We start from the raw sequence: 25,458 nt of genomic DNA, 5'->3' as shown, positions 1-25,458 counted from the left end.
GTGTCTGGTTGGAGGTAGGGGCTGTACTATTCAAAGATTTGTGTATCTGGCTCCGGGTTTCAAAATCAAGCCTTTAATAGGCAGCAAGTCTAGTCTATAAAGCTGGAGAGGTGTGGTTGGATCCTTTGAAACCATAGATGAGCCAGATGTCAAAGTGTTACTCACCTTGTAGCTTAATGATTTCTGGAATACTCCTCTAGATAACATTGCATTAGTAAATGTATGATAATCTACTGCTATGATAAGGGTAATATAATCTTAATTTTTAAATATTCACCAGAGGCAATTGAGGTAGAAAAACATGTTTTAGGTATTTAATTAACCTGTAAGTGAAAGGACACATCAGTGTTGAAGATGGCTTCCTCATGCCTCATGGAGTTAGCAGGGATAAGAGCAGTATTCTGAAAATTAGAAATGAATAAGAGTCTCAGTTTTTCAAAGCCATTGAGTAGGATCCCCTATTGTATGCTATTCAAGCAGAGCCAGGTGTCTGTAATGAGTTTTGAACTCTTTGGGTACAAATGAAGCATAAATTGCACATTTCTATTAAATCAAATTCACCTATTCTTATGAAGAACATAGTTTATGGCTAAAAACGGTTTCTAAGATATAAAACAACTCCAATATTAAAAAGTAAAGTTTGCATTCAATATATGTTTTGTGCAGTGATAGTCATATGAAATAGTTTGCACAAAATTGAACAAATCCAAGTTTTTTCTTGATTCCTGGCACATACTGTCACTTCTTTATCAAACATATCTTTTGTTTTCTTGCAGATGGTCAGCACCATGGAACCAACATGAAAGTCAATCACAGAAAAGGTGTCTTATGTAATGTGACATGCCAAGGAAACGTACGCAAGCCTCTATTAGTCTACGTTTAAAGCCATTGAGTTACCAAAGTCTTGCAACCTTCAGTGCCTGTGACAGGAAGTGGTTTCCCTGGCCAACTAAATCGTTAGTCATGTTTCAAGAAGCAAGTGGTACCAGGGAAGAGGAACTTATTAGTAGAATGTCAGAGATGTTTTCTGACCTAGATCCTGGAGTTGTCTATATGGTTCTGTCGGAGTCAGATTTTAAAGGTAAATATTACTAACTGTATGTGTGTTATGAAAAAGCCACTGTAATATGTCCTATTAGCAGTGCAAACAAGTATATAGGGAGACCTAAATTGGATGGCCACTACACATTGATTCTCCGTTAGGCTCTTTCTTACTGACAGGGAGGAGACATGGAGATTGTAAGTAGAGTATTTTAATGTTTTCTGAAGACTAGATGTCTGGATAACAAACCTTCAGTAGAAAGTCCAAAATGTATGAATCATAGATATAGTCCTATGATTTGATAAATTCCCGACTTTCTGAGTATTCATAAAAGTCCCAGTGAATGCCTAGTTAATACTAAGTATTTCATTGATTCACAGATGTATTTCTTAGCCGTAGAATATACTCTTTATGTTTGCTTACCAAATGGCCTGTCCCCAAAAGTCAGTGCAGAATATGTATCTTTTCACAGCTAATGCTGTCTTTTCCTCTATAGGCAAAATAATTTTGGGTGGGAAGAGGTGACTTCCCACACATCCCTGTGAAAAGTGAAGGGTGTTCAGTTTCCTTTAAACCCTGTAAAAAAACTTACCTTTGCCTGTTGCAAAATTGTTTTAAGGATAGCAACATGCAATGTATGTAAATAAATACAGGACCATGTGATAGTGGGTGTTCAGAGCATTGGCATAGCCACCCCTCCTGTCATGCATACTCTCTCACCCTTGAAGGGAATCCAGACGCACCTGTCACCGCCTCTAGAAAATCTGGAGAAACACCAAATCCACAGAAACCCAAAACAATTTCAGAGCCGCCACCACCGCACACCACCGCACACCACCGCACACCACCAACTCATCAGAAGCACCAAAAGAAAAGCAATACAAGACAGAATCTCCACACACACACACACACACACACACACAACAGGAAGGAACTCTTCAGCATCATCAAGGAGTTCGCTTAACCCAACAGTGAAAAAACAGACATCCCACCCTCACAAATCTGCGACAGACTCAACACCTACTTCCACCACAAAATCAATACCATCTATGACAGCTTCAACGAGGGCAACTTATGCGCAGCACCCCCTCCACCAGAACCCCGAAAGCAACCAAGCAACGATTACCAACTGGACCCCCCCCTCACCACCGAAGCCACTCTGAAGACGATGAAGTCCATACACTCTGGGACCCCCACGGACCCAGTACCCCCACCACATCTTCAACAGAGCCGCTGACATCATCGCCCCCAAGCTCCGCCTCACCATCAACTGCTCCCTAGCTGATGCCTCCTTCCCCGAAGATAGGAAACATGCTGAGATCAACACCCTCCTCAAGAAACCCTCGGCAGACCACCACCTACCTCAGAAAGTTAAGGCCCATCTTGCTGTTCCCATTTCCAGCGAAAGTCATCGAGAAAGCCATCAACAGCCAACTTGCCACTTTCATCGAAGACCACAACATTCTCGACGCCTCCCATTCCGGATTCAGAAAAAAACATAGTATTGAAACAGCCCTTCTGGCCACGACCGACGATATTTGCTCCCTGCTGGACTAGGGAGAGATGGCGGCATTCCTCCTGCTAGACCTCTCGGCGGCCTTGGACACAGTCTCCCACCACCCTGATACGTAGAATTCACGAAGCCGGCATCAGACACAAGGCCCTCAACTGGATCCACTTCTTCCTCTCCGGCAGAACCCAATGAGTAAAACTCGCCCCCTTCCTCTCGGACCCCACTCCCACCACCTGTGGAGTCCCCCAGCGACCCTCCCTCAGCCCCACTCTGTTCAATGTCTACATGGCACCACCAGCTGCCATCGTTAGGAGCTACAGAATCAACATCCGCTACGCTGACGGCACCCAACTCATCTTCTCCCTATCCAAAAAACCCAACACAGCCAGACACGACTTTCACGAAGGCATGGAAGCAGTAGCCAACTGGAGTGAAAATCAGCTGCTTCCAGCTCAGCGCAAACAAGACAGAAGTTCTCATCATGTGCCCCCAACCCGACGCATGGAATGAATCATGGTGGCCACCCACCCTCAGAAATCCACCCACCCCCACGAACTAAGACCGAAACCTCAGGATCATCATGGATTCCAAACTCAACATGGACTGCCAAATCAGCTCAGTCACATCCACTTGCTTCCACACCCTCTGCCTACTACTCAAGGCCTTCAAATTGATCCCACTGGAACAAAGAGAGACTATCACACACGTCCTCATCACCAGCAGACTGGACTACAGCAACGCGCTTTACGCTGGGATCAACAAGAAACTCACCCGCAGACTACAGAACATCCAGAACGCCGGCGCCAGACTGGTCCTCGACCTACCCTGACACTACCACATCTCTCAGCACCTGCGAACACTTCACTGGCTTTCAATTGAAAAAAGAATCAACTTTATGATCCTCATCCACGCACACAAAGCACTCCATAACACCGGACCAGCCTACCTGAACAGTCGACTAAACTTCCACGCACCCCCACAGGATCCTCCGATCAACCCAGCTCTCTCTCGCCAAAGTACCCCGCATCAGGAAAACAAGAACAGGTGGACGCTCTTTTTCCCACATCGCAGCCACGGCCTGGAACACCCTCCCACTACACCTCAGACAGACTACCCCCTTCTCAAATTCACGAAGGAGTTGAAGACATGTCTTTTTGGTGAACCACTTCACTGATGGAAGCTACCCGAACCCCCTCCTCCCCCAGCACCTTGAGACCCTTACGGGTGAGTAGCTGTGCTATTTAAAGCCATGATTGATTGATTGATTGATTGAACCTAAGCTTAGTAATGTGGTAAACCCACCTTTCATAGCTGATTTTTTGCAGTACTAAGTTCTGCAATACATACATCTCAGCAGATTCTGCTTCTCTGAATTATTATCTTACAACCCTTACTGCAGGTGACTTTTTTTATTTTTATAAACTTTTTTATTTCACAATACATCCAAGCAGGCAACAAAGTCTTCACACAGTTGTACAGAACCACTACAAAGCTGTGAATCAGTCTGTTGCATTTATCACTAGACATCAGTATTTCTGTGAAATACCATGCCTACCGAGTGGATCTTTCACTAGGTAGCTTTTAGAGAGTTGAATTCTGAGAGGGCTGTGAGGTCGGCGCTGTAGTCCAAAGCGTGACACGACTGGAGGTAGCTATCGATTTGGGATCAATGGAGCTCCAACCCCTTTAAGATGTGTTAGTTCTATGTATCCACCTGCTTGGAAAAGCCATTGAGGATCCCATGTTAGAATCCTCTCGAAATTGGCTGCATTTGCCACACCCTGCCACAAGTACAGTTGTCAGGCCTGTCCACCACAAACTATACGTTAGCAGTTGAGTGCATCTTTGGTTAGCCCAGGCAAGTACTGTAGGATGTCAACCCATACAAAAAGCCATTTAAGGCTGAGCCCTCAGACATGCTTAATTCTTACCAGATGGTGCAGTCATCAAGGGAACTGGAAAGCCAGTCAATCATGACAAATGGCGGTGGATATATGTACACACACACAGATACATATATATATATATATAGTGGCTTTCAAAACCCTTGTGGCTCGAAATGCATCAGTTTCTCTGCTACAGACAATAAAAGCACTGCAGCATAAACTGTTCTGGTATGGCTTGTGTAATTCCGCAGTCCCAAGATGGAAAGCACTTTTTTGAATGTGCATGTGGAGTTCCGGGCGTCCTGAGTTTCGGATTGTGTCAACAAAGAGAAATATACTTCTAGAACTCCTGCCTAAACTACCAGGGCTTCTTCGCGGATGTCCCAGTACTCTGCATACATATTCAAAAAATATTGTTACAAAAAGCATGTTGTATTACTGTTTGTAGCAGAGAAACTGGTGCATTTCGAGCCACAAGGGTCTTGATAACCATAATCCTCATCAGGGTACCTTTATCAGGCAGTGTGTGCTTCCCCATTCCCTCACTATATCTCTTTTAGCAGTCATTATGCCCAGGAGTAAAAGGTCTGTTTACTTTGAGCCATGTGAATATCATTTATAATATAATAATACACAGGACTGCAAAGTATGACATGAAAGGGATTGTCTGTTATCTTACACCATTATGTCTAGATTTCTGTAAAACCTGATAAGACATGAACAAAGATACCTTTCTCAACCCTACATATTAAGCAATTATTATTCTCAACGAGTCTCATTTTATAAAGTTTGCTGTGGTTATAGTAGGCCCTATGAAGTAGCTTTAGTGTATTAGTTTTACATTGGTCTGAATAGCTGCTTCTCTGAGATGCCTTAAGGATGTCTCCCAAGCTACCTCTTCAAGAATACCCAGGTCTTCTAGTTCTTGCATGCATTCTGCATTGTGCAGAAGCATCCTATGTACTCAGGAGACCACCCACTTCCATTCTGATGCCAGTAACCGTTGCTCAAATAGTGTACTTTTAGCCATTTCTTACCAGCCTGTTGAGTGGTTTGTTAAGACATGCTGAAGATCAGAGCATCTGTAGAGCTTAGCTGTGGTTAGCTTGAATTCCATCTGCAGGTGAACAAATACATCCATAGCCCCTTCTCCTCTGATCTTCCCCAATAAGGTCACAGCTCTGCAAGCTGGTTAGTCGCCCCACCACATTCTCCACCTATAATTGGATCATTCTAGTTATCTGCTCTTCCATCCAATTGCTGATGTGGCATCCTCCAATAATTTTATTCTGCCTCATACAAGCAGTATGCAAATTTGTTGTCTTCCATTGTCAATCTATCCGGCCAGATAGATGGTTCGGCCACTAGCTTGTGTACCCATTCACTACCCACAACCAAGTTGCCCAGTAGTGATGCCAAATGTTAGGTAGTGCTAATTCTCCATTGTAGATTGATCTGCGAAGAGACGCTAGTATTATTCCTCAGGCTTTGCCATCCCACTGCAAGGATTGGAGCTCCTGTTCAAGCCTCCATAAGTAAGATGTTCACTAAATATAGTTTTTCTGTAGCATGTAGAGACATTTGAGCAAGGATAGTTGTTTAAATATAGATGCCCTCCCCGTTAGTGAGAGCAGTAGTTTACAAAATCTTTTCACATCCTCCTGAAAACTGGCAAATACTATCTCAAATGTTGGACAGCATACATTTTGTGTGCGTAGTAGCCACTTCAGTTGCCAGGGTATTTAAATCCATCCTAGGTAACTTTTTGATGGGCTAATTTTGGCTGTTCTCCCTCACAGAAGTTGATCGTAAATAGTGTTATCATTTCAAAGTTGATCTTCTATCCCACCCTCTCCATACTGCTGTAGCACAGCCAACAGTCTTGGTTTCATTACCAACATGTTTGCTGTGTAGAGGAGAGCATCTGTCCTCAACTCCTCCATCCTCTAACCTTTCCCCTCAAACCATCAAGGGGTCTCACCTGACCCAGCAGGCAAGTAGCTCCATGGCTAGTGCCAATAAAAGTAGAGAGTGGAGGCATCCCTGTCTCTTACCTCTTCCCAATTTGAAGGCTGGTGAGAGGACGGCATTCACAAGTTATAAGGAGATCTAGTTATGCCTCCCGTGGTTGTTTCTCTATGTAATAGCTTTATCCATGCTCTGAATTCAGGTCTGAATGCAAGGGCTCAAGCACCAGAAAATCAACCCCCTTTCATTTTGAGTCAAACACTTTGGCACTTAGAGAGGGAATGGCAGAGTGCTCCTGATTACCTTTTTTAGCCAATTATGTAGTTTTCTCAGATTCAGAGAAGTGTGTTAGCCAGGACTTTCGCTAACATCTTATTGTTGACATTTAAAAGGAAGATCAGATGATAGGAGAAGCAGTCATGTATTAGATTACAAATTACAATTCTTTTGCAAGATCCTTATGGTGGCATGCTGAAGTTCCTAAGTTAATTTCTCATCTTCCTTGCCTCCAGCTATATGTTAGGTGTGGGTGCCTCTAGGTGAGTGGTACAAGGCACTTAAATGCCTCTGCTGGGAAGCCATTAGGATCCAGCAGCTTGCCCCGCTGTAGTTGATTAATGGCATCAATCAATATCTGTTTGTTGTCCTCAAGTTTAAACCTTTACTCAGGTGTTTGTCTGTGGGTCTCTATTCCTACCAAAAGGACCCTTATCTCTCCCTTTTCACTTTGATTTACCTTCATACAGTTGTCCATGATTTGTCACAAAGCCTTTGCTGTTCCATCGTCAGTGGTAACCTCTTCTCTGGACTTAGCAAATATTTTCCTACCCATCTAGTTTTCACCTTTCTTTAACTTCCCAGTTTTGTTTCCCCTGAATGCAGCTTTCTCTTTGTGGAATGATAGTCTGCCTTTGCTGCCCCATGAGCTTGCTTTAATACTCCATTCAGAACTGATTCAGTAGTCTGACCTATAATGGTTTTGGTTTACAGCCCACCACCATCTTGTGATTCAGTATAGTCCCCTCTAGTCGTAGAATTGTTTCCTGACTGTTCCTGGCTGTTTCCTGTTTGTTGCCTCAGTACCACTGTTTTAAGCTTCCCAAAGTGGCCCCTGTAATTGGCTTATCCCTATGTTTTCTTGACCATAGAATGATGTGGCTTTTAACACTTAATTAACTTTTTCCAGATCTCAGATTTCCGACACATCCAGTCTCCCATTTTCACCTCTTTTCTCCTTGACCCTAGGGTCATGAGGATGGGAGAGTGGTCAATATTCCACTAAGTCTGAGTGCAGCATTTCTGATGATGGGGTGAAAAGGAAGTGAATTGTAGAGAGGTGAATATGGGAATTAGAACAATAAGAGTAATTCACTCACATATTTAAGGTGCAATACACCCCATAATCCCAGGCCTGGCTGCTACAGATTTGTTGTCCCTCCCTTGGTGTACTGATTGCTTATTGACCTGTCCAAAGCACTGGACATGACCTCCTTAAAGTTACCATCCATTATGTGGGGGTGCCAGAACTTCCAAAACCATTCTACTGACCGTATCTAGAGTATCTTTCTGTAGCCTCACATGACATATAGGGGGTTATTCTAAATTACGAGTTCCATAGGATATAATGGACTCGTAATACGGCTGGTGGTAAATCCGTCACTTTTCCGTCACTTTTGGGACGGATTAACACCTCCTCCAAAGTTAGAATAACCCCCATAGTCTAAAAACTACACACCTGTTGTCCCCACTTTTCCACAAAGCATCTATAAGGGTCTGTCAAGACGTAGACACCACAAACTGTATTATTTTTTACCATTATGGCCACCCGCTGGAGCCTCCTGAGAACCCAGTAATCTGTATTTAGATCTTCCCAGGATACCTCAGTTTGTATCAAATAGGTTGTTTCCTCTAAGAGGACTAGGTCTGGTCTGGGCTAAGACCCTCTCGTAATCCTATTTCCCAGACTGTTTACTTTCCAAAACAGGACTTTGATGAAATTCCTTTTGTCCCATGTATCTTTTTGTGACTTGAAACGGTGGTGGATAATTCTGTGAATGAAAAATCAGTTTCTTCATGCTTACATGAAATCTACATACAACATGTTAATTAAGCAAAAATATAACAAATACGCTCTTGGTGAAGCAGTGTTTCGTCTCCCAGAACTTAAAAGCATAGAATACTGACCCTTTTCCACAGTTCCTTACTTTCTTTTTAAATATCTTTATTGTTTTTTGTCTTTTAATTTCAACAACCTAATCAAACTTACCACATTTCATTATACATCAGTCATACATCACTCACATTTGTTTGCTCTCTTAACCACATCACGGAGTGACATTCTAGTCCCGCAAATCTGGATGTGTTCCCTCTGGACAGTATCAACTCAGGCAGTCTCTCCCTCCTCTACCTAGTCTCAGGAATCACAGTTTTACTCTCCCGAACCTCCCCCCTCAGCCCGTTGTCTCCTTCCCCTAACAGGGCCTCAGAGGTCTCCAGGTCGCCTATTCTACACCGTATTCTTCTCTCAATGGACCCCATATCTTCCAAAACTACCTCACTCCATAAACTACCTTTTCTGCCTCCATATAGTGCATCTTACTAATCTTCTATAGACCCATGGTTGGGGGAGGGGCTCACCTTCCTCTGGCTATATCATGCTTTGGTAGAGTGAATCCCTGTGTGCAGAAGGGGAGTTGTCTCTTGGGCAGATCCACCTCGCTCAGTATGCCCAAAACCAGGAACGGCAGATAGGGAGTCAAGCTCTGAAGTCACTTCCTGCCAGTAGGTATGTATCTAGGGGTACTCTGAAACTGTGTGAAACGAGGAACCCACACTTTACCTACAACGCAAACATTTTGGGGGATGCTGTCCTCCCCATCCTAAATAGCTGCTGCCTGTTGTAATAAACCCTATGGAGGATCTTGAGTTGAGGGAGCGTCAGACTCATTTTGATTGCCACCTTCCAGAGATGCATCAAAGCTATATCCCAGTCTGCACCTTCCATCAGACTGCGCATCAGCTTCCCAGCGGGACCTGATGAGGCAGAAGTTATCTGGCCTGTTCTTTATAAGTGTGTGATATCCTTGTCTGATAGAGATTTCTAGCCACAGATTTCTTACCTTAGAATTATCCCCAGGCATCAGACTAGCTCCAGAATGTGTTTTGTAAGCAGTACCGCAGCACGCACCAAGGTGTTGGTGTTTGGCTCAGCGTGGAATCGGCATTATCTGTGCTGAAAGTGGTGTGCGTTGTGCCTAAATAAGGGCACTGACATCAGTTTTTTCCTTTCCCCACCAGTCTGCACTTATCCGGATAAGAGCTACCCCTCATTTACTTTTTGACTGACCTTTTCCAACCTTTTGTAAAAGATTTTTTGAGACATTGTCTAATGGAGTGGCATGGTTGTTTACGAGAAAGGCTGGTTTTAATCCTTGTGGTGCCTGCCACTGGCAAATGTCGTTGATGGACCCACAACTCATCTGCGATGATGATGCGATCATGCCATGCACACTAAGGCCTTGGAGGAGCGATCCCTCAAGCTTCTTGGCGCTCAATGTGCGACACGGCGATGGTCTTGATCCCAGTCATGAGGAAGATCCCGGGATCAGTCATGGATCCACCAATCTTTGTCGCAGTTGAAGTTGCCCCATTCAGTTAAGTCCCACAACGAAAAGAAAAGAAAAGTAAGAATTCAAAGAGGTCTTCGACTTCATCCTGTCCATCAAAGTCATCTGACGAGCATTGGAATGTTGCCATTCAAGACCTGGCTCCACGGTTGAGCCTGCACCATCCCCATGCCTCCCTGAATTTCGTAAAGCCGGAGTGACCCCCACCCAACTTCATGAGTTGTATCAGCCATGCACTTCATTTTTGGGCAACCAGTCCCTGCTGGTGCACTCTCTGGCCTCAGGGGTTCAGGAGGTGCCCATACTGTTTTTCTGCCAGCAGGTTCGCCCCCTATGCTAGTCGAGTCCCTTAGATCCATGGAGGGATCTGGACAGACAGCAGTTGAGCCACCTCAACCTTCGCTGGTGCCAATTCCACTGCCAACATCCCCAGTGCCCACCGGTGGTTCAGCTGCCATTCTTATCCTCAACTCTGACATGGAGCCGGATGGGCGTTGTCCGACTCCAATGCCGACTGGAGCCGTTCCCTTCAGGCTGGAGCCTGAGCCCTATTCCTATGGGCTAGGAGTGCGGGAAGATTGGAAGGGGGTACTGGACTCTCACGATTACCAACCCCTAAACCCTAAAAAGGACACTTGGATTTGGAGAATGCCAGTGGACTGGACACCTCCCCAGATACTGGCTTTGTCTCTCCTCCTGCCATGACTATGGAGAAGGGAACCTCATTTGCTATGGTGGTGAGGATGGTGGCTGAGGTCCAGGACCTTCAGCAGTCCTCTGTGGCTGTCAAGACTAATGTCTTGATGGAGGTTCTTACACCAGGAGTCGCCCCTTCTGAACCACTTCTCCCATTTAATGAAGCCGTTAGGGACGTCCGTCTCGTGGCCTGGTCCAAGCCCTGCACAGGGGCTTCTGTGAACAGGACAATTGCCCGCTGCTATCACCCTTCTGCAGGGGACCCCAACTTCCTCATCTAGCACCCCACCCTGAAGAGCTTGGTGGTCCAAGCTTCCACTTCCATGGTAAATCCTGGCATATTCACAACCTCTCCACGGGACAGAGAATTCAAAAGGCTTGATACCTTGGGCAAGATGTTTTCTTCTGCGAGCCTGACACTACGGTCAATGGACACCACATGCCTTTTGGGTCGATACTCCCATTCACTCTGGGACTTCGTTGATCAGATGGAGCCTGTGGTTGCGGAGGAGGCCCGAACCATACTCTCCCAGGCTATTGATTATGAGAGGTATGCAGCTAAGGTGATGGCAATGGATGCAGCTCATCTGCGGAGATGTTGGGTGCCAGTCTTCCCCTATTCCAACGATTGACTGTTGAAGGCGGGTTCATCCCAGGCAGTCAGCTCCCACCTCCAGATCGTGGCAGACGTCCTGCACTTGATTGGGTTCACTATAAACTTGCCAAAGTAGCACCTGACCCCTTCTCAGATGCTTCCTTTCATCGGAGCTGTTCTGGACACAGTGCAGTTTTGGGCTTATCTTCCCGAATTGCAAGTGCAGGAGGAAAGATTCAGGCTATGATACTGGTGTTTCAGCCTTTATCCTGAATTTCGTTGAGACTGACTCTGAGGCTTCTGGGCTTCAGGGCCTTCTGGCATAATCGGGCTCTACAGGGGGACACGAAGTTCCAGTGGGCTCAGCATCAGAAAAATCTCTCCAACATGGTGCAGATCTTGAAGGGCACTGCAAAAGATCTGCAGTGGTGGTTAACGAACTGTAATTGGGTCAGCAGCAGACCCTTCTCCCTTCCCCAAAAAGAGCTGACAGATGCTTCACTCCTGGGGAAGGGGTGGCCATCTTGGAGAGGGGAGAAAAGAGAACCTGTTGGGGCGCTGAGTGTTCAACTGGCATTGAAAGTCTTTCCACTCTCCATCAAGGGAAGGGTAGTGCATCACTGCCATGTGGTATTGCAACAAACAGGACAGGTGGGGTCGTGAGCCCTTTGTCAAGAGGCCCTGCGCCTCTAGATATGGTTGAAACATCATGGCTTTTTTCTGGTGGTTGAACGTCTGGTGGGTTCTCTGAACGCCAGATCGGACAAACTCAGCCGAAGATGCCTCCCGGATCACAGATGGTGTCTCCATCCGGAGGTGGTGCAAGGTTTCTTTCAGGAGTAGGGATAACGTTTGTTAGAGCTATTCGCCACCACTGAGAACGTGCACTGTCAGCTGTTCTGCATGCTGGAGTTTCAAAAGCAGCTCTTGCTTGGAGAGGATTTTCCTCTTAAGTGGAACTAAGGCTTTCTGTACACCTTCCTGCCTATACCACCCCTGCTAACATTTCTCAAGAAGATCAGGAACTACCGGGCCCAAGTCATCCTTGTAGCTCTGGACTGGGCACAGAGAGTCTGGTATCCCAAGCTATTGAATTTGGCCATCGATCCTTCGATTAGGATGGCCCATCAGGCAGATCATCTGTTTCAGCAGTACGGGAGGTTTCTCCACCCGAACCTGCCAACACTTTGCCTTCATGCATGGAAATTGAGCGGCAACAGTTGATAGCTTTCGACCTTCCACCCTAAGACTGTAATTTCATCTTGGCAGCTAGGTGTCCAACCACCAAGACGGTATATGCCTGCTATTGGGGCAAGTTTGTGGCACGGTCGGCAGAACAACAGGTTTATCCCCTTTCTGCTCCTCTTTCTCAGGTCCTTCTGTTTATTCTTTCTATTGCCCAGCAGGGCTCTACTTTGGGCACCTTATATGGTTATCTTTCTGCCATCTCTGCGTTTCTTTGCCAGATCATCCATCCCTTTTTCAAGTCCCCTATTAGACGTAGGTTTCAGAAATGTTTCCAACACTTGTTCCCGCCTTCTCCCTTGATCGTGCCTCAGTGGGACTTTAACTTAGTTCTGACTTTTGTGATGTGCGCTCCATAACTGCCCTAGGAGGCTCCTTACTATCAACATTGACTTTCTAGTGGCAATAAGATCTGCCCGGAGGGTCAGTGGGCTCCAGTCTTCACCATATATGCCTCTGTACCACAACATCTTCCCAGACAAGCTGGTCCTTTGCCCTAGTGCTTCCTTTCTACCTAAAGTCGTCAATTCCTTTCATGTAGGGCCAGTCCATCACGCTGCCTACCTTTTATGCTCAGCCTCATCCCTCTAAGGAAGAAGAGTGATTCTATCGGCTGGCCTCGAAAAACAGCATTCGATCTACCTTGACCGCACAAAAGAGTTCCATGTGGACAACCAACTCTTTGTGGGGTATGTCAGAGCACAGAAAGGGAAGGCTGTACAGAAACTGACCATCTATCGATGTGTTGTGCTCTGTACCAAAATCTACTACGCATCGGCCAAGAAGCAACTCCCTGAGGGCTTTCATGCTCATTCCACCACATCCAAGACTGTAACCATTGCGTAAGCACGCAGAGTTCCGGTCCTGGACATCTGGCAGGAAGCAACATGGGTGTGTCTGCACACATTTACCAAGCAATAATTCCTCTCCAGTCTGAGCCATAGGGATTGACACTTTGCCTGTTTGGTCCTGCAGGACTTTCTAATGTGAACTTGTTCCTCAGACCCACCTCCAGCGAGGTACTTCTTGGGTATCTATCCTAAGGTGAGGAATCTGTGGCTAGACGCATCTATCGGATGAACAAGTTACTCACCTTTGGTAACACCTTATCTGATTGCGACTCTATCTAGCAGCAGATTCCTTACTGACCCACCTGTCTGCGAACTGATTATTGACTTAAGGCTGTTTCCCCTTTCAGGGTTCTATTTTTCACACACCAGTGGTCAGTGTTGTTTGTGGTTCTGTGCTTCTAGCATTGAAAGTTACAAAAAGAAACTGATGCCCTCCTGGTGGAGTCACCTCCGATGCAGATTACTCTGAGAATGCTATGTGAAGCCAAACCACACCACCTTAAGGTGCTCTGAGGTACTGCTCACCAAAACAATTCTGGGTCCTCTTTGACACCTGGGAATAATACTAAGGTAAGGAATATGTGGCTAGTGGAATCTCCACCAAATCGGGCATTACTGAAGGTAAGTAACTTGTTCTACTGGTCATCTCATCCAAGAGTATCCTGTTTTCAATGGGGCTGCTCTCCTCTAGGTTTTTCCCATTCTATGGCTTCTGCCAGCAGGGCATGTTTCAGTTGCAGCTACTTAAAAAGTTGATTATTGTGCAACTGGTATTCATCTTTTCGCCCCTGGGAGGATTTTACTCCCTCCTCATTAACTAGATCCACTAGGGTTGATATCGCAGTAAGGTCTCAGGTTCTGATCCCTTACAGTTTCTGCATCTCTCTCACCTAAGTGCCCAGCAACAGGGGTGTTGCTCAGGAGAGTTTACCCTGCCGTCTTGGCCTTGTCCCAAACCTCTTGCAAGGCTTTTGTTGGCTCTAGCAAGAGGGGCCTTAAGGCTTTACCATAGGTATAAGTGTTTGTGTTAGTTCCCCTCCATCAGGATTCTTTCTAGTTTCGTTACCGGATCATTTTGGGGTGCAAAGCTCCACTTGTTAACCACCTGTAACAGGGAAGCTCAGTAGTAAGCCCTAATTTCTGATAGGGAAATGTCTCAATTGTAAACCAATCATTGCAATGTTCTGAGTGGTATGAGAGGGGAGGTACTGTCTCAGAGGATAGTCCGGAGTGTACTGTCCACCTTGTGAAAAAAGGTCTCTGGCACTGGCCAGGGTGCATTCTGGAGCATGTACAGGTATTTGAACAGGGTAATCATTTTAAATAATGCAGCTCTGCTTATAAGGAAGAATGATGGTTTCCTCCACCGTTTGACATTGGCCTGGAATTCCTAATGGCCCATCTCTAGGTTCCTTTCTAAGAACTGGATTTTGCACAGTGTAACTTTTGTGCCATAGTAGCGAAAACACTCAGCCGAGAACGCATCTTCTGGGGGAATTATTACTGTTGGGGCACTAACCCATTTGGTAGAGGATCGGTATGCCTCTTATTTTTCATAAGCACAGAACCCTGACAACAATTCAGGCATTGAGATCTCTGGCTCTGCGATGTATAGCAGGATGTCATCCATGTACAGGGACACTTTTTTGGGTTCTCCCATCATTTCCAGAAATCCCACCACATCTGCTGGGTCAACGGCCAGCATGCCAGACGCTTCATGCATAATGCAGATGTGAGCAGGGAGATGGGGTATCCTTGACTGGGTCCCCCTCCCAAGTGGGAAGTCTTCCGACAACACTTCACTCTTGCTGTCGAGCGATTGTATAGCAACTTCACTGATCCATGGAAGCATGGACCAAATCCATTTCTTCTCAGGACTCTGAAGAAATATTGCTAGTCAATGGAGTCAAAATCTTTCTCCCTGTCCACGGCTCAAAGGGCTTAAGGGTTCCCATGTGTTTTGTTGGTGGTCCAACCGGCTATGTAGGTGGCGTAGGTTGAGCCGCATGAAGCCCGTCTGGTCTCTGTGAATCAGTTTCTGGATAACATGCATTAATTGGAGCACTAGAATTTTTGCAAAGATCTTAGCCTCTGTGTTCAATAATGAGATTGGACTGTATGAGGTCCATCAGGTGTCTAGTTTCCCTGTTTTAGGTGTGACAAGAATCTTAGCCCGCCTACGGTTTAGCCGCAGTTTGTCATCTCTGGTGTCTCTTTGTTCATAGCCAGGATGTGAGGTCCCAATATCTATAGAGTGCGATTTTGGGACTTCTCTGTTATGCTGTTGGGCCTGGGGGTCTTTCCTGTTTGTGTCATGCCTACTGCCTCCGATAGCTCCTCGAGAGAAATCATGCTCCAAGCGTCGCACATCCACAGCCTGGAGGCACAGTAGAGGCAGTTCTTCGAGGTAGGCCTCAACTTCTTCCTTCATGACAGAGGTTCATGCCTTGTACAGTATTGCGCAAAAGTCTCCAGAATATCCATGTCTGTGGCAAGTTTGGTTCCATCCAGTCGGGGTGCAGAAGGGGCGGGGGAGAGGGGAATAAACATTAAATTATATATTTTTTTTAAAAACGTACCTAGCTGTTTTGTGCCGCTCCGCTCCTCTATCTCCTCTGCCTCGTCTCTGCAGACACAGGGTCCCAACCTGCCCTATGGCCAATCGTGACGCTGCTCAGAGCAGCGTCACGATTTGCTGGGAGCAACCAGCCAGGCTGCTCCCAGGCAGACGGGGAACCTGTGCAGGCTCTCTCCAGCCCACCAACTGTGTTGCTGGGCTGGAGAGAGCATACTGTGCATGTGTGTTTGGCCTGCCCGAGACATCCGTTCAAATATACATGCACAGTGAGGGGGAGTGCTGTGCACTCCCCCTCACTGCTCATCACCCCCGTGACCTCGCCCCTTAACCAGAAAACAATAGTAAACTCAGTTTATTATAGTTTTCTGGTAAAGGTTTAGCAGCTGCCGCTGCTGGCGAGGGGTGGGGGCGACGCTCTCCGCCCTAATGGAGGAGCCGCCCCTGGTTCCATCTGGCTCCTCGAGTTCCTCCACACATTTCACTTGCCACTCTCGCCTACTAATCCACACCAGGCTTCAGGCCGCCTGGTCCCCAGTCTCATACAACGTCCAGTGCATCGCTTGGAACTGCTGCTTGGGCAGGTTTTGTACTAAGGTGTGTTATTTCCTTTCCAGAGCCGCCATGCAATACAGTACTTTGTGGGTCCCGATATCTAAATACTCCACTTCTGCTTCTTTAAACACTTGTTCGTGTGTAGTTAGTTGGTCTTTTTTCAATTTCTTGCAAGATGTAACATTCTGGGCTCATTGCCTAATTTGTAAATAAAAACATTCCGGTACTCAAAGCTCACCTCTGAAACACGCAGCTGCTGCAATTATATGTGCGAGCCCGGAATACGGAGGCTGCGTAATCCTAAAGCCATCTCGGGCCTCTTTAATCCATTTACAGCCACTTCCTGACCCTTCAGCTCACACTTGCAGCTTTCTGGTTTCTCCCTTTATGACCATTTTTTGTGCCTATCTTCCTCCGTCTTTACCATATCTGCCTTTTGCTCACAGTAAATGCTTGACGCAGAAAAATACGTGTCGGCCCTCAAAAATAATTGCCCCGCACAGGAAACCCCCGGCTCAAATTAAGCACTGCTGGGCCTTATTGTGAACAACCATTGTGTATGCCTCCCACAGTACCCAGCAAGTTCACCATGTCTTTATTTTCCTCAAAACAAAGTGAGGTATCCTTGCGTAGTTCCAACACTACTTCTTTGTCTTGGAGTTCCCAACTTCTTAGTCTCCACCTTCTCCCCCCCTCCCAAACCTAGAGTCTTGTGTGATCTGGAGTGGGGCTACTCATTTTCTATGTTGTTTGGGTATTCTGTAGTCAGCATGTCCATGCAATTGCCTCTAGAGAATGACCTGTGGGCGCCCAAAAAAAAGGAGTAGGCACTGGCTGTGTGGTGTCTGACTCTCCGCACATCTGAGAGAGCCAATGAGTATGAAAACTGTGATAGTTGTAAGGGGTTTTAGACAAGTGTGGATCCTAGGGAGGACCTGTCCCGGGACTTATCCATGGTATTGAAGTCTCTGCCTATGATGTGGACACCTGTGGCTGCTTCTGGCAGTATAGGGCTTAGGCCCTCAATCACTGACAGGTGGAGCCAGGGCAGGCATATATAGTAAGGGCCAACACAGTTTTTCTTCTATCACTCCTGCAGATCTGCCCAGGGGTCCAGTCAGGTCCTAGCAACCTGGAATTGGGGTTTTCTTTTCACCAACATTGCAATACCTCGCAACCCACTGGCATTGCCGGCAAATGCCAGCACTATGTATGGGCTGTTATTAAGACCGGGTCGGTGATTCCCAACTAAATGTGTTTCCTGCACCAGGTCTGGGGCCTCCCTCCTAACATATTTTGGGCTAGATGTGCGACCCCAAGTTTTGCGACTCATTTGCGAGTCGCCAACTGCGAGGCGCAAAACCTTATGTACAACAGTGTACTTTACACTGTTTGCAATTCGCAATGGGTTGCAAATGACCTAACTCATGAATATTCATGAGGTAGGTCGCAATTTGCGACCCCATCGGGAATGGCCGCCCTTACAGGGATGGTGGCCTGCTGGAGACAGCAGACCGCCATGTCTGTGACTGCTTTTAAATAAAGCAGTTTATTTCAAATGCAGCCCGTTTTCCTTAAAGAAAAACTAGATGCATTTCAAAAACAAAAAGGAAAAGTTTTCTTTTCATTTGTCCTCTGCCAATCACAAAGGGGAAGGGGTCCCGTGGGGACCTCTTCCTGTTCGCGAATGGGTTAGCACCAGTTTGAAGCTGGTGCTAACTGCGATTGTTTTGTGACTGCATTCACGGTCACAAAACAGTGCTACATCGTGCCCCTTCCTAATTGTGACTCGCAAACCCATTTTGCGATTCGGTAAATAGATTACCGAACCGCAAAAAAGGTCTGTACATACCAAAATGTTTTTTTCCTTTTGCAAACGGTCCGATTCTGCGAATCGGGTCATTTGCGACAGGAAAAATGGTATGTACATGTGCCCCATTGTTATTTGATCTTCCTCAGGGGGCTGTCATGATAGGATTGTCAGTTGGTCTGTGTCATGCAGCTGAGTCATGTTCATGAGCGTTTTCATCTATTGGGCCTTCCTGCCTACCACCAAAAGGGACTCGCCACTGTCCAGTATGTAGGTTGTGGCTTGTTAGCGTCCCCTCCCCTGTCATGCCTTTCCTCTTTACTGGGACCTCAGGGGAACTCCCCCACCAGCTGGTCCCATTAAATATCTGAGTGATGTCTTTAAGAATTTTGAACATCGTGGACATGCCTGAGGTCAGTCTGGCAAGCTCACCTTCAGGTTGAGTACGAGGAGGCTCCTGGAGAATCAGCTTTTTTAAGATGCTACAGGGGTGGCACTGGACACAGGCAAGGCTCTTTTATGCGGTCTGTTGTCCCACTCCTCCTACGGGTGTTGCGTTCACTCCCTACAATGTTGTTTACTTGCTCTATGTATGCTTAGCCGTCTGCTCTTTCTGGACCAAAGTGAGATGTACACTGAGGGAATCCATAGCCGCATGCCTGCAGGCTGCTCGCCACTGCCCTTGCAGCAGCCAGGATTAGCATCTTGCGTCACTGGCAATCCCGCAGCTGCTGACACAGAAGGAGTTGCTCACGGCTATACTTAAAACCGCCTTTTACGAGAGGACAATCTACAACCTACTGGGCAAGGTCAACATGCTTCTCCTGATCTGGGCACCCTTCTTACAGGAGCACTGAATCTGTATGGTGCTGGGCGCCTTGTGTTTACCTTGCGGGCCCGCCCTCTCTACCTGTTGCCCCTGTGGTTCCTGCATTGCCCCCCCCACTTCCTTCTTTGTCCCTTCTTTCCCTCCCTCTGTTCTTCCCCATCCTCCATGACCTTTCCTCTCTTTAGTGCCCTGTACCCCAGCCCATCCCAATTGTTACCTGTTTGTTGGGCTCTTTAAGTCCCATTATGAATAATCCATGTCTTCCCTCCGATGGCTGAGACCATGTGTGGTCTCCCAGCCTTGCTGACCTACGGTATCGTGATTGGTTGTACATGTTTTTCCTTGAAAATCTCAATACAAAATTACAATACCAAAAAACATCAGACGTCTCCCATGGTGGGGTTCAACCTGCAACCCTCCCCATAACTCCCCCTGCTCCACACTTAGAATAGAAAAGTATCTGTTGCCACATAACTCAACGTTCCACAACATAGAGTCTAAAATAAAACCAGCGGTAGTATCCAACTCTTGGACCCCAACTGTTGACCTTCATGGCTATGAGAGCCCCTCTATGGCTTACGAGTCTCAGGCAAGCTGCAGCATCCGAACCAATTTCCAAGTGTCTTCCTTTGCCTTGCTCAGTCTCTCTTGGGTGCCTTCACTATTCCTCTCGTTTCAATAGCTGCCAGGTGAGTCTGACCCCAGAACTGGGGCGGTTGTACATCTGTTTCATGTGTTCAGAGTTTTCTGGGGCTCTCACACTTCCTGGAGATGTGGGACCCACAGCATCTTCATAGTTGGCCCCAGATAGAGAGGAGTCCATTTCTTTATCCCATACCATTCTACTAGCCGTTGATCTGGTTCTTTGGCTCCTCCAACATTTTCTGGTCCGAGGTGTCAAAGCTGCCGTCCAGGAGTCTACCTCTCAAGCTGGTCTCCCACTGAGTTTGTTTTCCAGCATTGGTCTTTCTCTTACCCACCTTCACAAGTCCTCCAGGTCACTGAAAAGTAAAAAAAAATCCTTTGAAGATGACCTTAAGTTGAGCTGGGTATAGAAGCTTGTATTTAATCTGCATTGCTCGAGGTTTGAGTTTCTCCACTCTGAACGTTCTCCTTTGTTGTTGGACCCTCATTGTATAATCAGGGAAAATTGTCACTTTATTCGAGTTCATGAGCACAGGTTGCCAACTGTGGGCCACCTTTAAAATAGCATCTCTGTCCATGTAGTTTAGGAGTCAATGGATGACTGGTCTGGGGGGACAGGTGGGCACACAGCAATGGCGGTGAAAACTCAAGACATTAGAAATCTCGGCAGGTGCTGAGCTTTCTCATGAAAAGGATGAAGAGAACTTTAAATAATGCAGTCAGTATGGCCATTATATGTGTCTTAGTGGGCTATACTGGACATTAAAAGCCCACTGGCCTATAACAACTTTGATATTTGGATAAAGTCTATGGACAAAGAGGCCCCAAGGAGGTAAGTGGGCATTGATGGTGAACTTGATCGTTTCCTGATGCTGTGGGCTTGGCAGGTGGTATAGGAATGCCAATAATTCTGGGCGGTAGAAGGAAATAAAGGTGCATACCAGTGGGTCACTGCAGAATGAATGATACCATCTCTTCAGTCATGGACTAATACAAACACGCTAGGTTGGGGAGTAAAAATTTCAGGGTGATTACTCGCCCAGTGCTGTCCCTCCACACTCCATCAGGGTCCCTTTTACAATTGTGATTGATTAATGCTTGTTTCTCCACACAAGATGCTAATTCCTGCAATGCAGAACTATTTTTGAGTGTATACAAGAAATACATTGTTTTGTAATATGCATACATTAGGTTCGCTGTTGTGAGACAACAGAGGCATTACTTATAGCCTGGTCTACCAACACATTTCCCTGGGTCACTTAATCTGATACTGGTGTGCAATACAAATGTGTACTCGAAATCTGTGAACATAATTACAATCTGTTTGGCAGCTAAAATGCGTGCATGGCTAAAGAAGCTATTTGAACTGAATGGACTTGAGGCAAGTGTTGTCTTTCAGTAATTTTGTGCAAAGTACATACTGCAAGCAACAAGTGTTCCATAGTCATTTTGAGACATGAACTGTTTCCAAAATAGACAATATCACTGTTGTATAGTTGCATCTGATAGGTCAATGTGTGGCTTTGCTAGGCTTTCTTTAACTGAAAGGCACTTATGAGTGTCACCACTTTCAGAGGTGGGTATTAGCAAGGCCGGATTTAGGGTGGGACAGTGAACTAAGGTAATATGAGTAGCGGACAGTAATAGGATATCATAATGGGACAATTTTGTGGTTGACAGTTCGGTGTTGGCGGAAAGCAAAAAGGCAGTAACCAAGTGAGGAGTGGCAAAAATCAAGGTGGGACCCAAGCAGGGACGGTTCGTCCTTCGTAGCATGGGGGCATTGACCCTCTCACCACTCCACTGCGACCCACTACATCACACTCCAACCATGATGGTGCTCTCTCTCCCAGCAATACAGCAGATCAGTGATACAACCTGAAGCTGTGTTAACTAAACTGTGCATGTCAGATTAGCTAGAGTTTTCACTGTGGCCAACCTGACGCCCAGTTCAGGCTTCTGCAATCAACAGCTGAAAGGCAGCTGAGAAGCAGGGGCACAGCCCTGTAGATGTCTGACAGAAAACTGTGTTTGCCTGCTCCGGCCAATCCTAACACTACCCCTATGCTGTTTAGCATTGTAAGCAGCATGAGAGCAGTGCTTGGATTGGCTTGGACGCTATTGTCCAGCAAGTAGCTTGAGGAATGGTGTGTTTGCAGCCAAACGTGCGCTACAGAAGAAGATCATCAAGTAAGGTACGTTTATTTGTAAAGGTTTGCTGCACATTTCGCGCCATTTTGTTTTCATGTTTCTTCCTGGAGTGGAAGTTCATTTTGGTAAAATAGCTAATCTGGCTTCATAGTCAGTCTAACATGACTAAGCTATCCTACCCATTTGACGAAGGCAACCCCCTGCAGCTTTAAACTCAATGTGGCAGAAGCAGCTTTGCAACTGTGCATCTGGTGACATTTTCAAGCAGGAAATCTTTGGGAAAACCAAGAAACTTCTATTCAGTGGTGCACAGGCATACATGGATCGCATGTTCCCATGTGGAAGGGCAGTAAAGCAGTTGTCATCTGTGCTATTCTCCTGACCATGGCTCTGAAAATAAAACCGGTGAATCTCATGAAGTGAATGGTCTTCTGCAAGGACAGACCCTAATCTGGCAAGATGGAGAAACTACTAGGGTTCAAATGTTCACAAAAAGCCAACTGTGCCTATGAGAATTTCCAAAGCCTGCTTTATGTGCCCCACCACTTTTAAAATGTAGGCGCTGCCACTGGACCCATATACATTATTTTCAGATATCTCTACTAGGTGGGCAGATTTGGCGATAGCGCGCAGGCAATAAGGGAGTCTGACGGCTATGTTATCAGGAGCGGAGGAATAATAGTGTTTTTTTTTCTAATCCCCGTGGTTCTGCACCAACACTCCAAGAGCAAATCTGTTGTATTCATGACAGAACAGTGTAAAAGGCTTACTATAATCCCATCATCCATCTGCACAAGAAGTGACATTGCTGATTGCCAACTGAAACCGTGTTCAAAAGAAGTCAGGCAAGAAGACTTCATTTCCCATCCTTCATCTGCACACAAAGTGATATCACTGGTTGCTAGCCAAAACTATCTTTTATAGAAGCAGGCAGGGAAGAGGACTTCATTTCCCATGAACAAGTAATATGTCTTCCTTCTGCTTCTGTCATCTCTTCAGGGTGTCCCCAGCAAATGGCACACACAGAGAAGGGTATCACATGTTAGGCCAGAACCCCTGTGCCATGAACATATGTCATGTGCCTCACCCAGCACCCCTTATTGCCAGTCCCCACAACCATACTAAAATCTAGACGATCCAAACGCTCTCATAGTATTAGCAACATATAGACTAAACCTTATACACGTCCCACTAAGTACCACCATAATCAAACTACACTACACATATTCCAGTTCATGCTTGTTAACACTTGCTCTGCAGTACTCCATGCCCCAGACATCGAAGACTAAGTCACCTTTCAGAAGCTTGTCACTCTCATCATCATAGGAAAATGGTTCACCTCCACATCCTCGCTGATCCTAGATGTCCTCACAGGCTACCTCATTTGTTGTGTGGAGTGTGCATATAAGAAAGTAAGAGGTCATTGGCACCTATAAGTCCTTCTGGTTCTGCACTCTAGGCAAGCAAGTAACACTGAACTCTGTGACACTGCTGGCATGCTATTTCTCACTCTCTGAAGCTTAGACATTCACCATACATCTCATCTGCAGACCTCCTGGGCAGAACAAGGACTTAATTGATGAATTCTCAGATCTCCTTGCCACCTTGCTTGTCTGACATGCCCACGCCACCGTATTGGAGGGTTTCAACCTCCCAACCATTCAAGCTTAAAAAAAACAAGAGGCACCCTTTTTAACCTCATTGATATACTCAATATGGTAGAGTATGTCACACAACCAGCACACTTCAAATACCACATTCTTGACCTTGTCTTCTCAGTATCACAAAACATCCAGTGTAAATCATGTGGATTGGACCCTTCTACTTTGCCATCCCTATCTTCTTGTTCAGCATCTCACCAGCAAACCAAGATCATTACAAAGAGACGTCCAAACCTTCTGATCCATCAAAGATTTCTCCTTAGAAACCTCAAGCTTGAACTCTCCTTTAAACCTGTCAGCTCGACGTCTGATGCCAACAGCCTCTTAAACAACTTCTGCACTTTTTTTGGAAAACTGTTTGAACATTTACACCACAGTTAAAACATGCATGTACAAGCCAAAGTCTTAGTACGTTGGTACTTGCTTTAAGACTTTGCTGGCAATAAATGATCCATCTGCACATGTGAAAGAAAATGGAAGGCAAGCAGAACTCCCAATCACCTCATGAAATTGAAGTCCCTCCGTACCACTTGATCATCACATCTGCTAAAGCAAAGTCCTGTACAATCACCATCAATTACCATCAGCAGAAGACTATTAAGCGCTGCATCAACCCCCTACCAAATCCAGCTATTACTCACGCCCATAAAAGTACAATTCCATCAACCTTTTCTTCATTTAAAATATGCCAGAGAGCCGAAGGTTCTTCAGCAATACCAAGCCTGCGTCATCTCTTAGCTCACCACTTCCTGTAGAATCCCACAATGGTCCACATTCAGTGCCCTATCTACCGGAGACCTCACTGACATAGTCAGCTTCCTTGAGGCAACTTCTTATGAAGATATTTACCCTTGAGCTTCATCAAAGCACTCTCTCACCTCTGCTTACCAGTAACAGTACCTTCATCAGTTAGGACATCTTTTCAGAAGCTCTAATGACAAGTCAGATCCTCCCAATTACAAAAAAAAAAAAGCTACACTAGGCACTGATGATCTACTCAATTACCCATTACCATCTTATCAGTCACTTACCATTCATCTGCAAGAAAATTGAAAAAACTGTTTATGTTCAGCTCCATGATCACATTAACGATAACCATCTCCATCATGACTACCTGTCTGACTTAATATCATGGTGCAGTACTGAGATGTTACCTTACACGTCATAGACAATGTCCTCCTGACCACAGCTGAAGCTTCCCTTGTCTCCTGATATTTCTGGACCTCTCACCTTCCAGGGCACATATAAAGGACCATCTCTCCTTTATATGTACCCTGGAGTCTCAAATGAGATCCACTGACCAAGTCCTTCACTAGTTCTCCTCGTAAAATTGCAGTTAACACCAGTTTGTTCACGTGGTCACCTCCAAGTCCAAAAAAGATCACTATAACCAACTGAATCCTGCAGTTTATTCACATGGTTACCTCCAAGTCCAAAAAAAGATCAGTATCACCTACTGAATTCCACAGGCTTCTATACTGTCCCCTGTCTTCTTTAACCTCCCTCCCTGAGCCCATCACTCTTCAATGCATACATGATCCCTCTAGCTAGCATCATCTGCTCTCACAGTATCAATGTCCTCTTCTATGCCAATGACACAACTTAATCTCTCCCTCATGGACATGACGCCCAGTGCCCAGATTGAAAGTTCAATGCCTGCATGACTGAAGTCACTCACTGGATAAAAATCAACTGTCTAAAGATGAGCACTGACCAGACCAAAGTAGTACTTTTCAGGAAGAGCACATTACCATAGGATTCCAACTGGTGGGAAGCAGAGCTAGGACCAACATCAAGCCACGCCAACAGT

General features: G+C 45.9%; 1 protein-coding gene across 2 annotated transcripts in view; it reads left to right on the top strand.

Moving 5' to 3' along the window:
- The window catches only part of N4BP2 (NEDD4 binding protein 2), a 1,101,392-nt gene that overhangs the window by 46,301 nt on the left and 1,029,633 nt on the right, over window positions 1-25,458 (top strand). For both annotated transcript variants that reach the window (XM_069202011.1, XM_069202014.1), the window contains exon 2: window positions 777-1,081. In XM_069202011.1, the coding sequence (XP_069058112.1) occupies window positions 841-1,081 (241 nt within the window). In that variant the 5' untranslated portion in view covers window positions 777-840. The remainder of the gene's footprint in view (window positions 1-776; window positions 1,082-25,458) is intronic.

Source organism: Pleurodeles waltl, chromosome 1_2, assembly GCF_031143425.1.
Source record: "Pleurodeles waltl isolate 20211129_DDA chromosome 1_2, aPleWal1.hap1.20221129, whole genome shotgun sequence".
Lineage (NCBI taxonomy): Eukaryota > Metazoa > Chordata > Amphibia > Caudata > Salamandridae > Pleurodeles > Pleurodeles waltl.
This window is presented reverse-complemented; position numbering and strand designations above follow the sequence as displayed.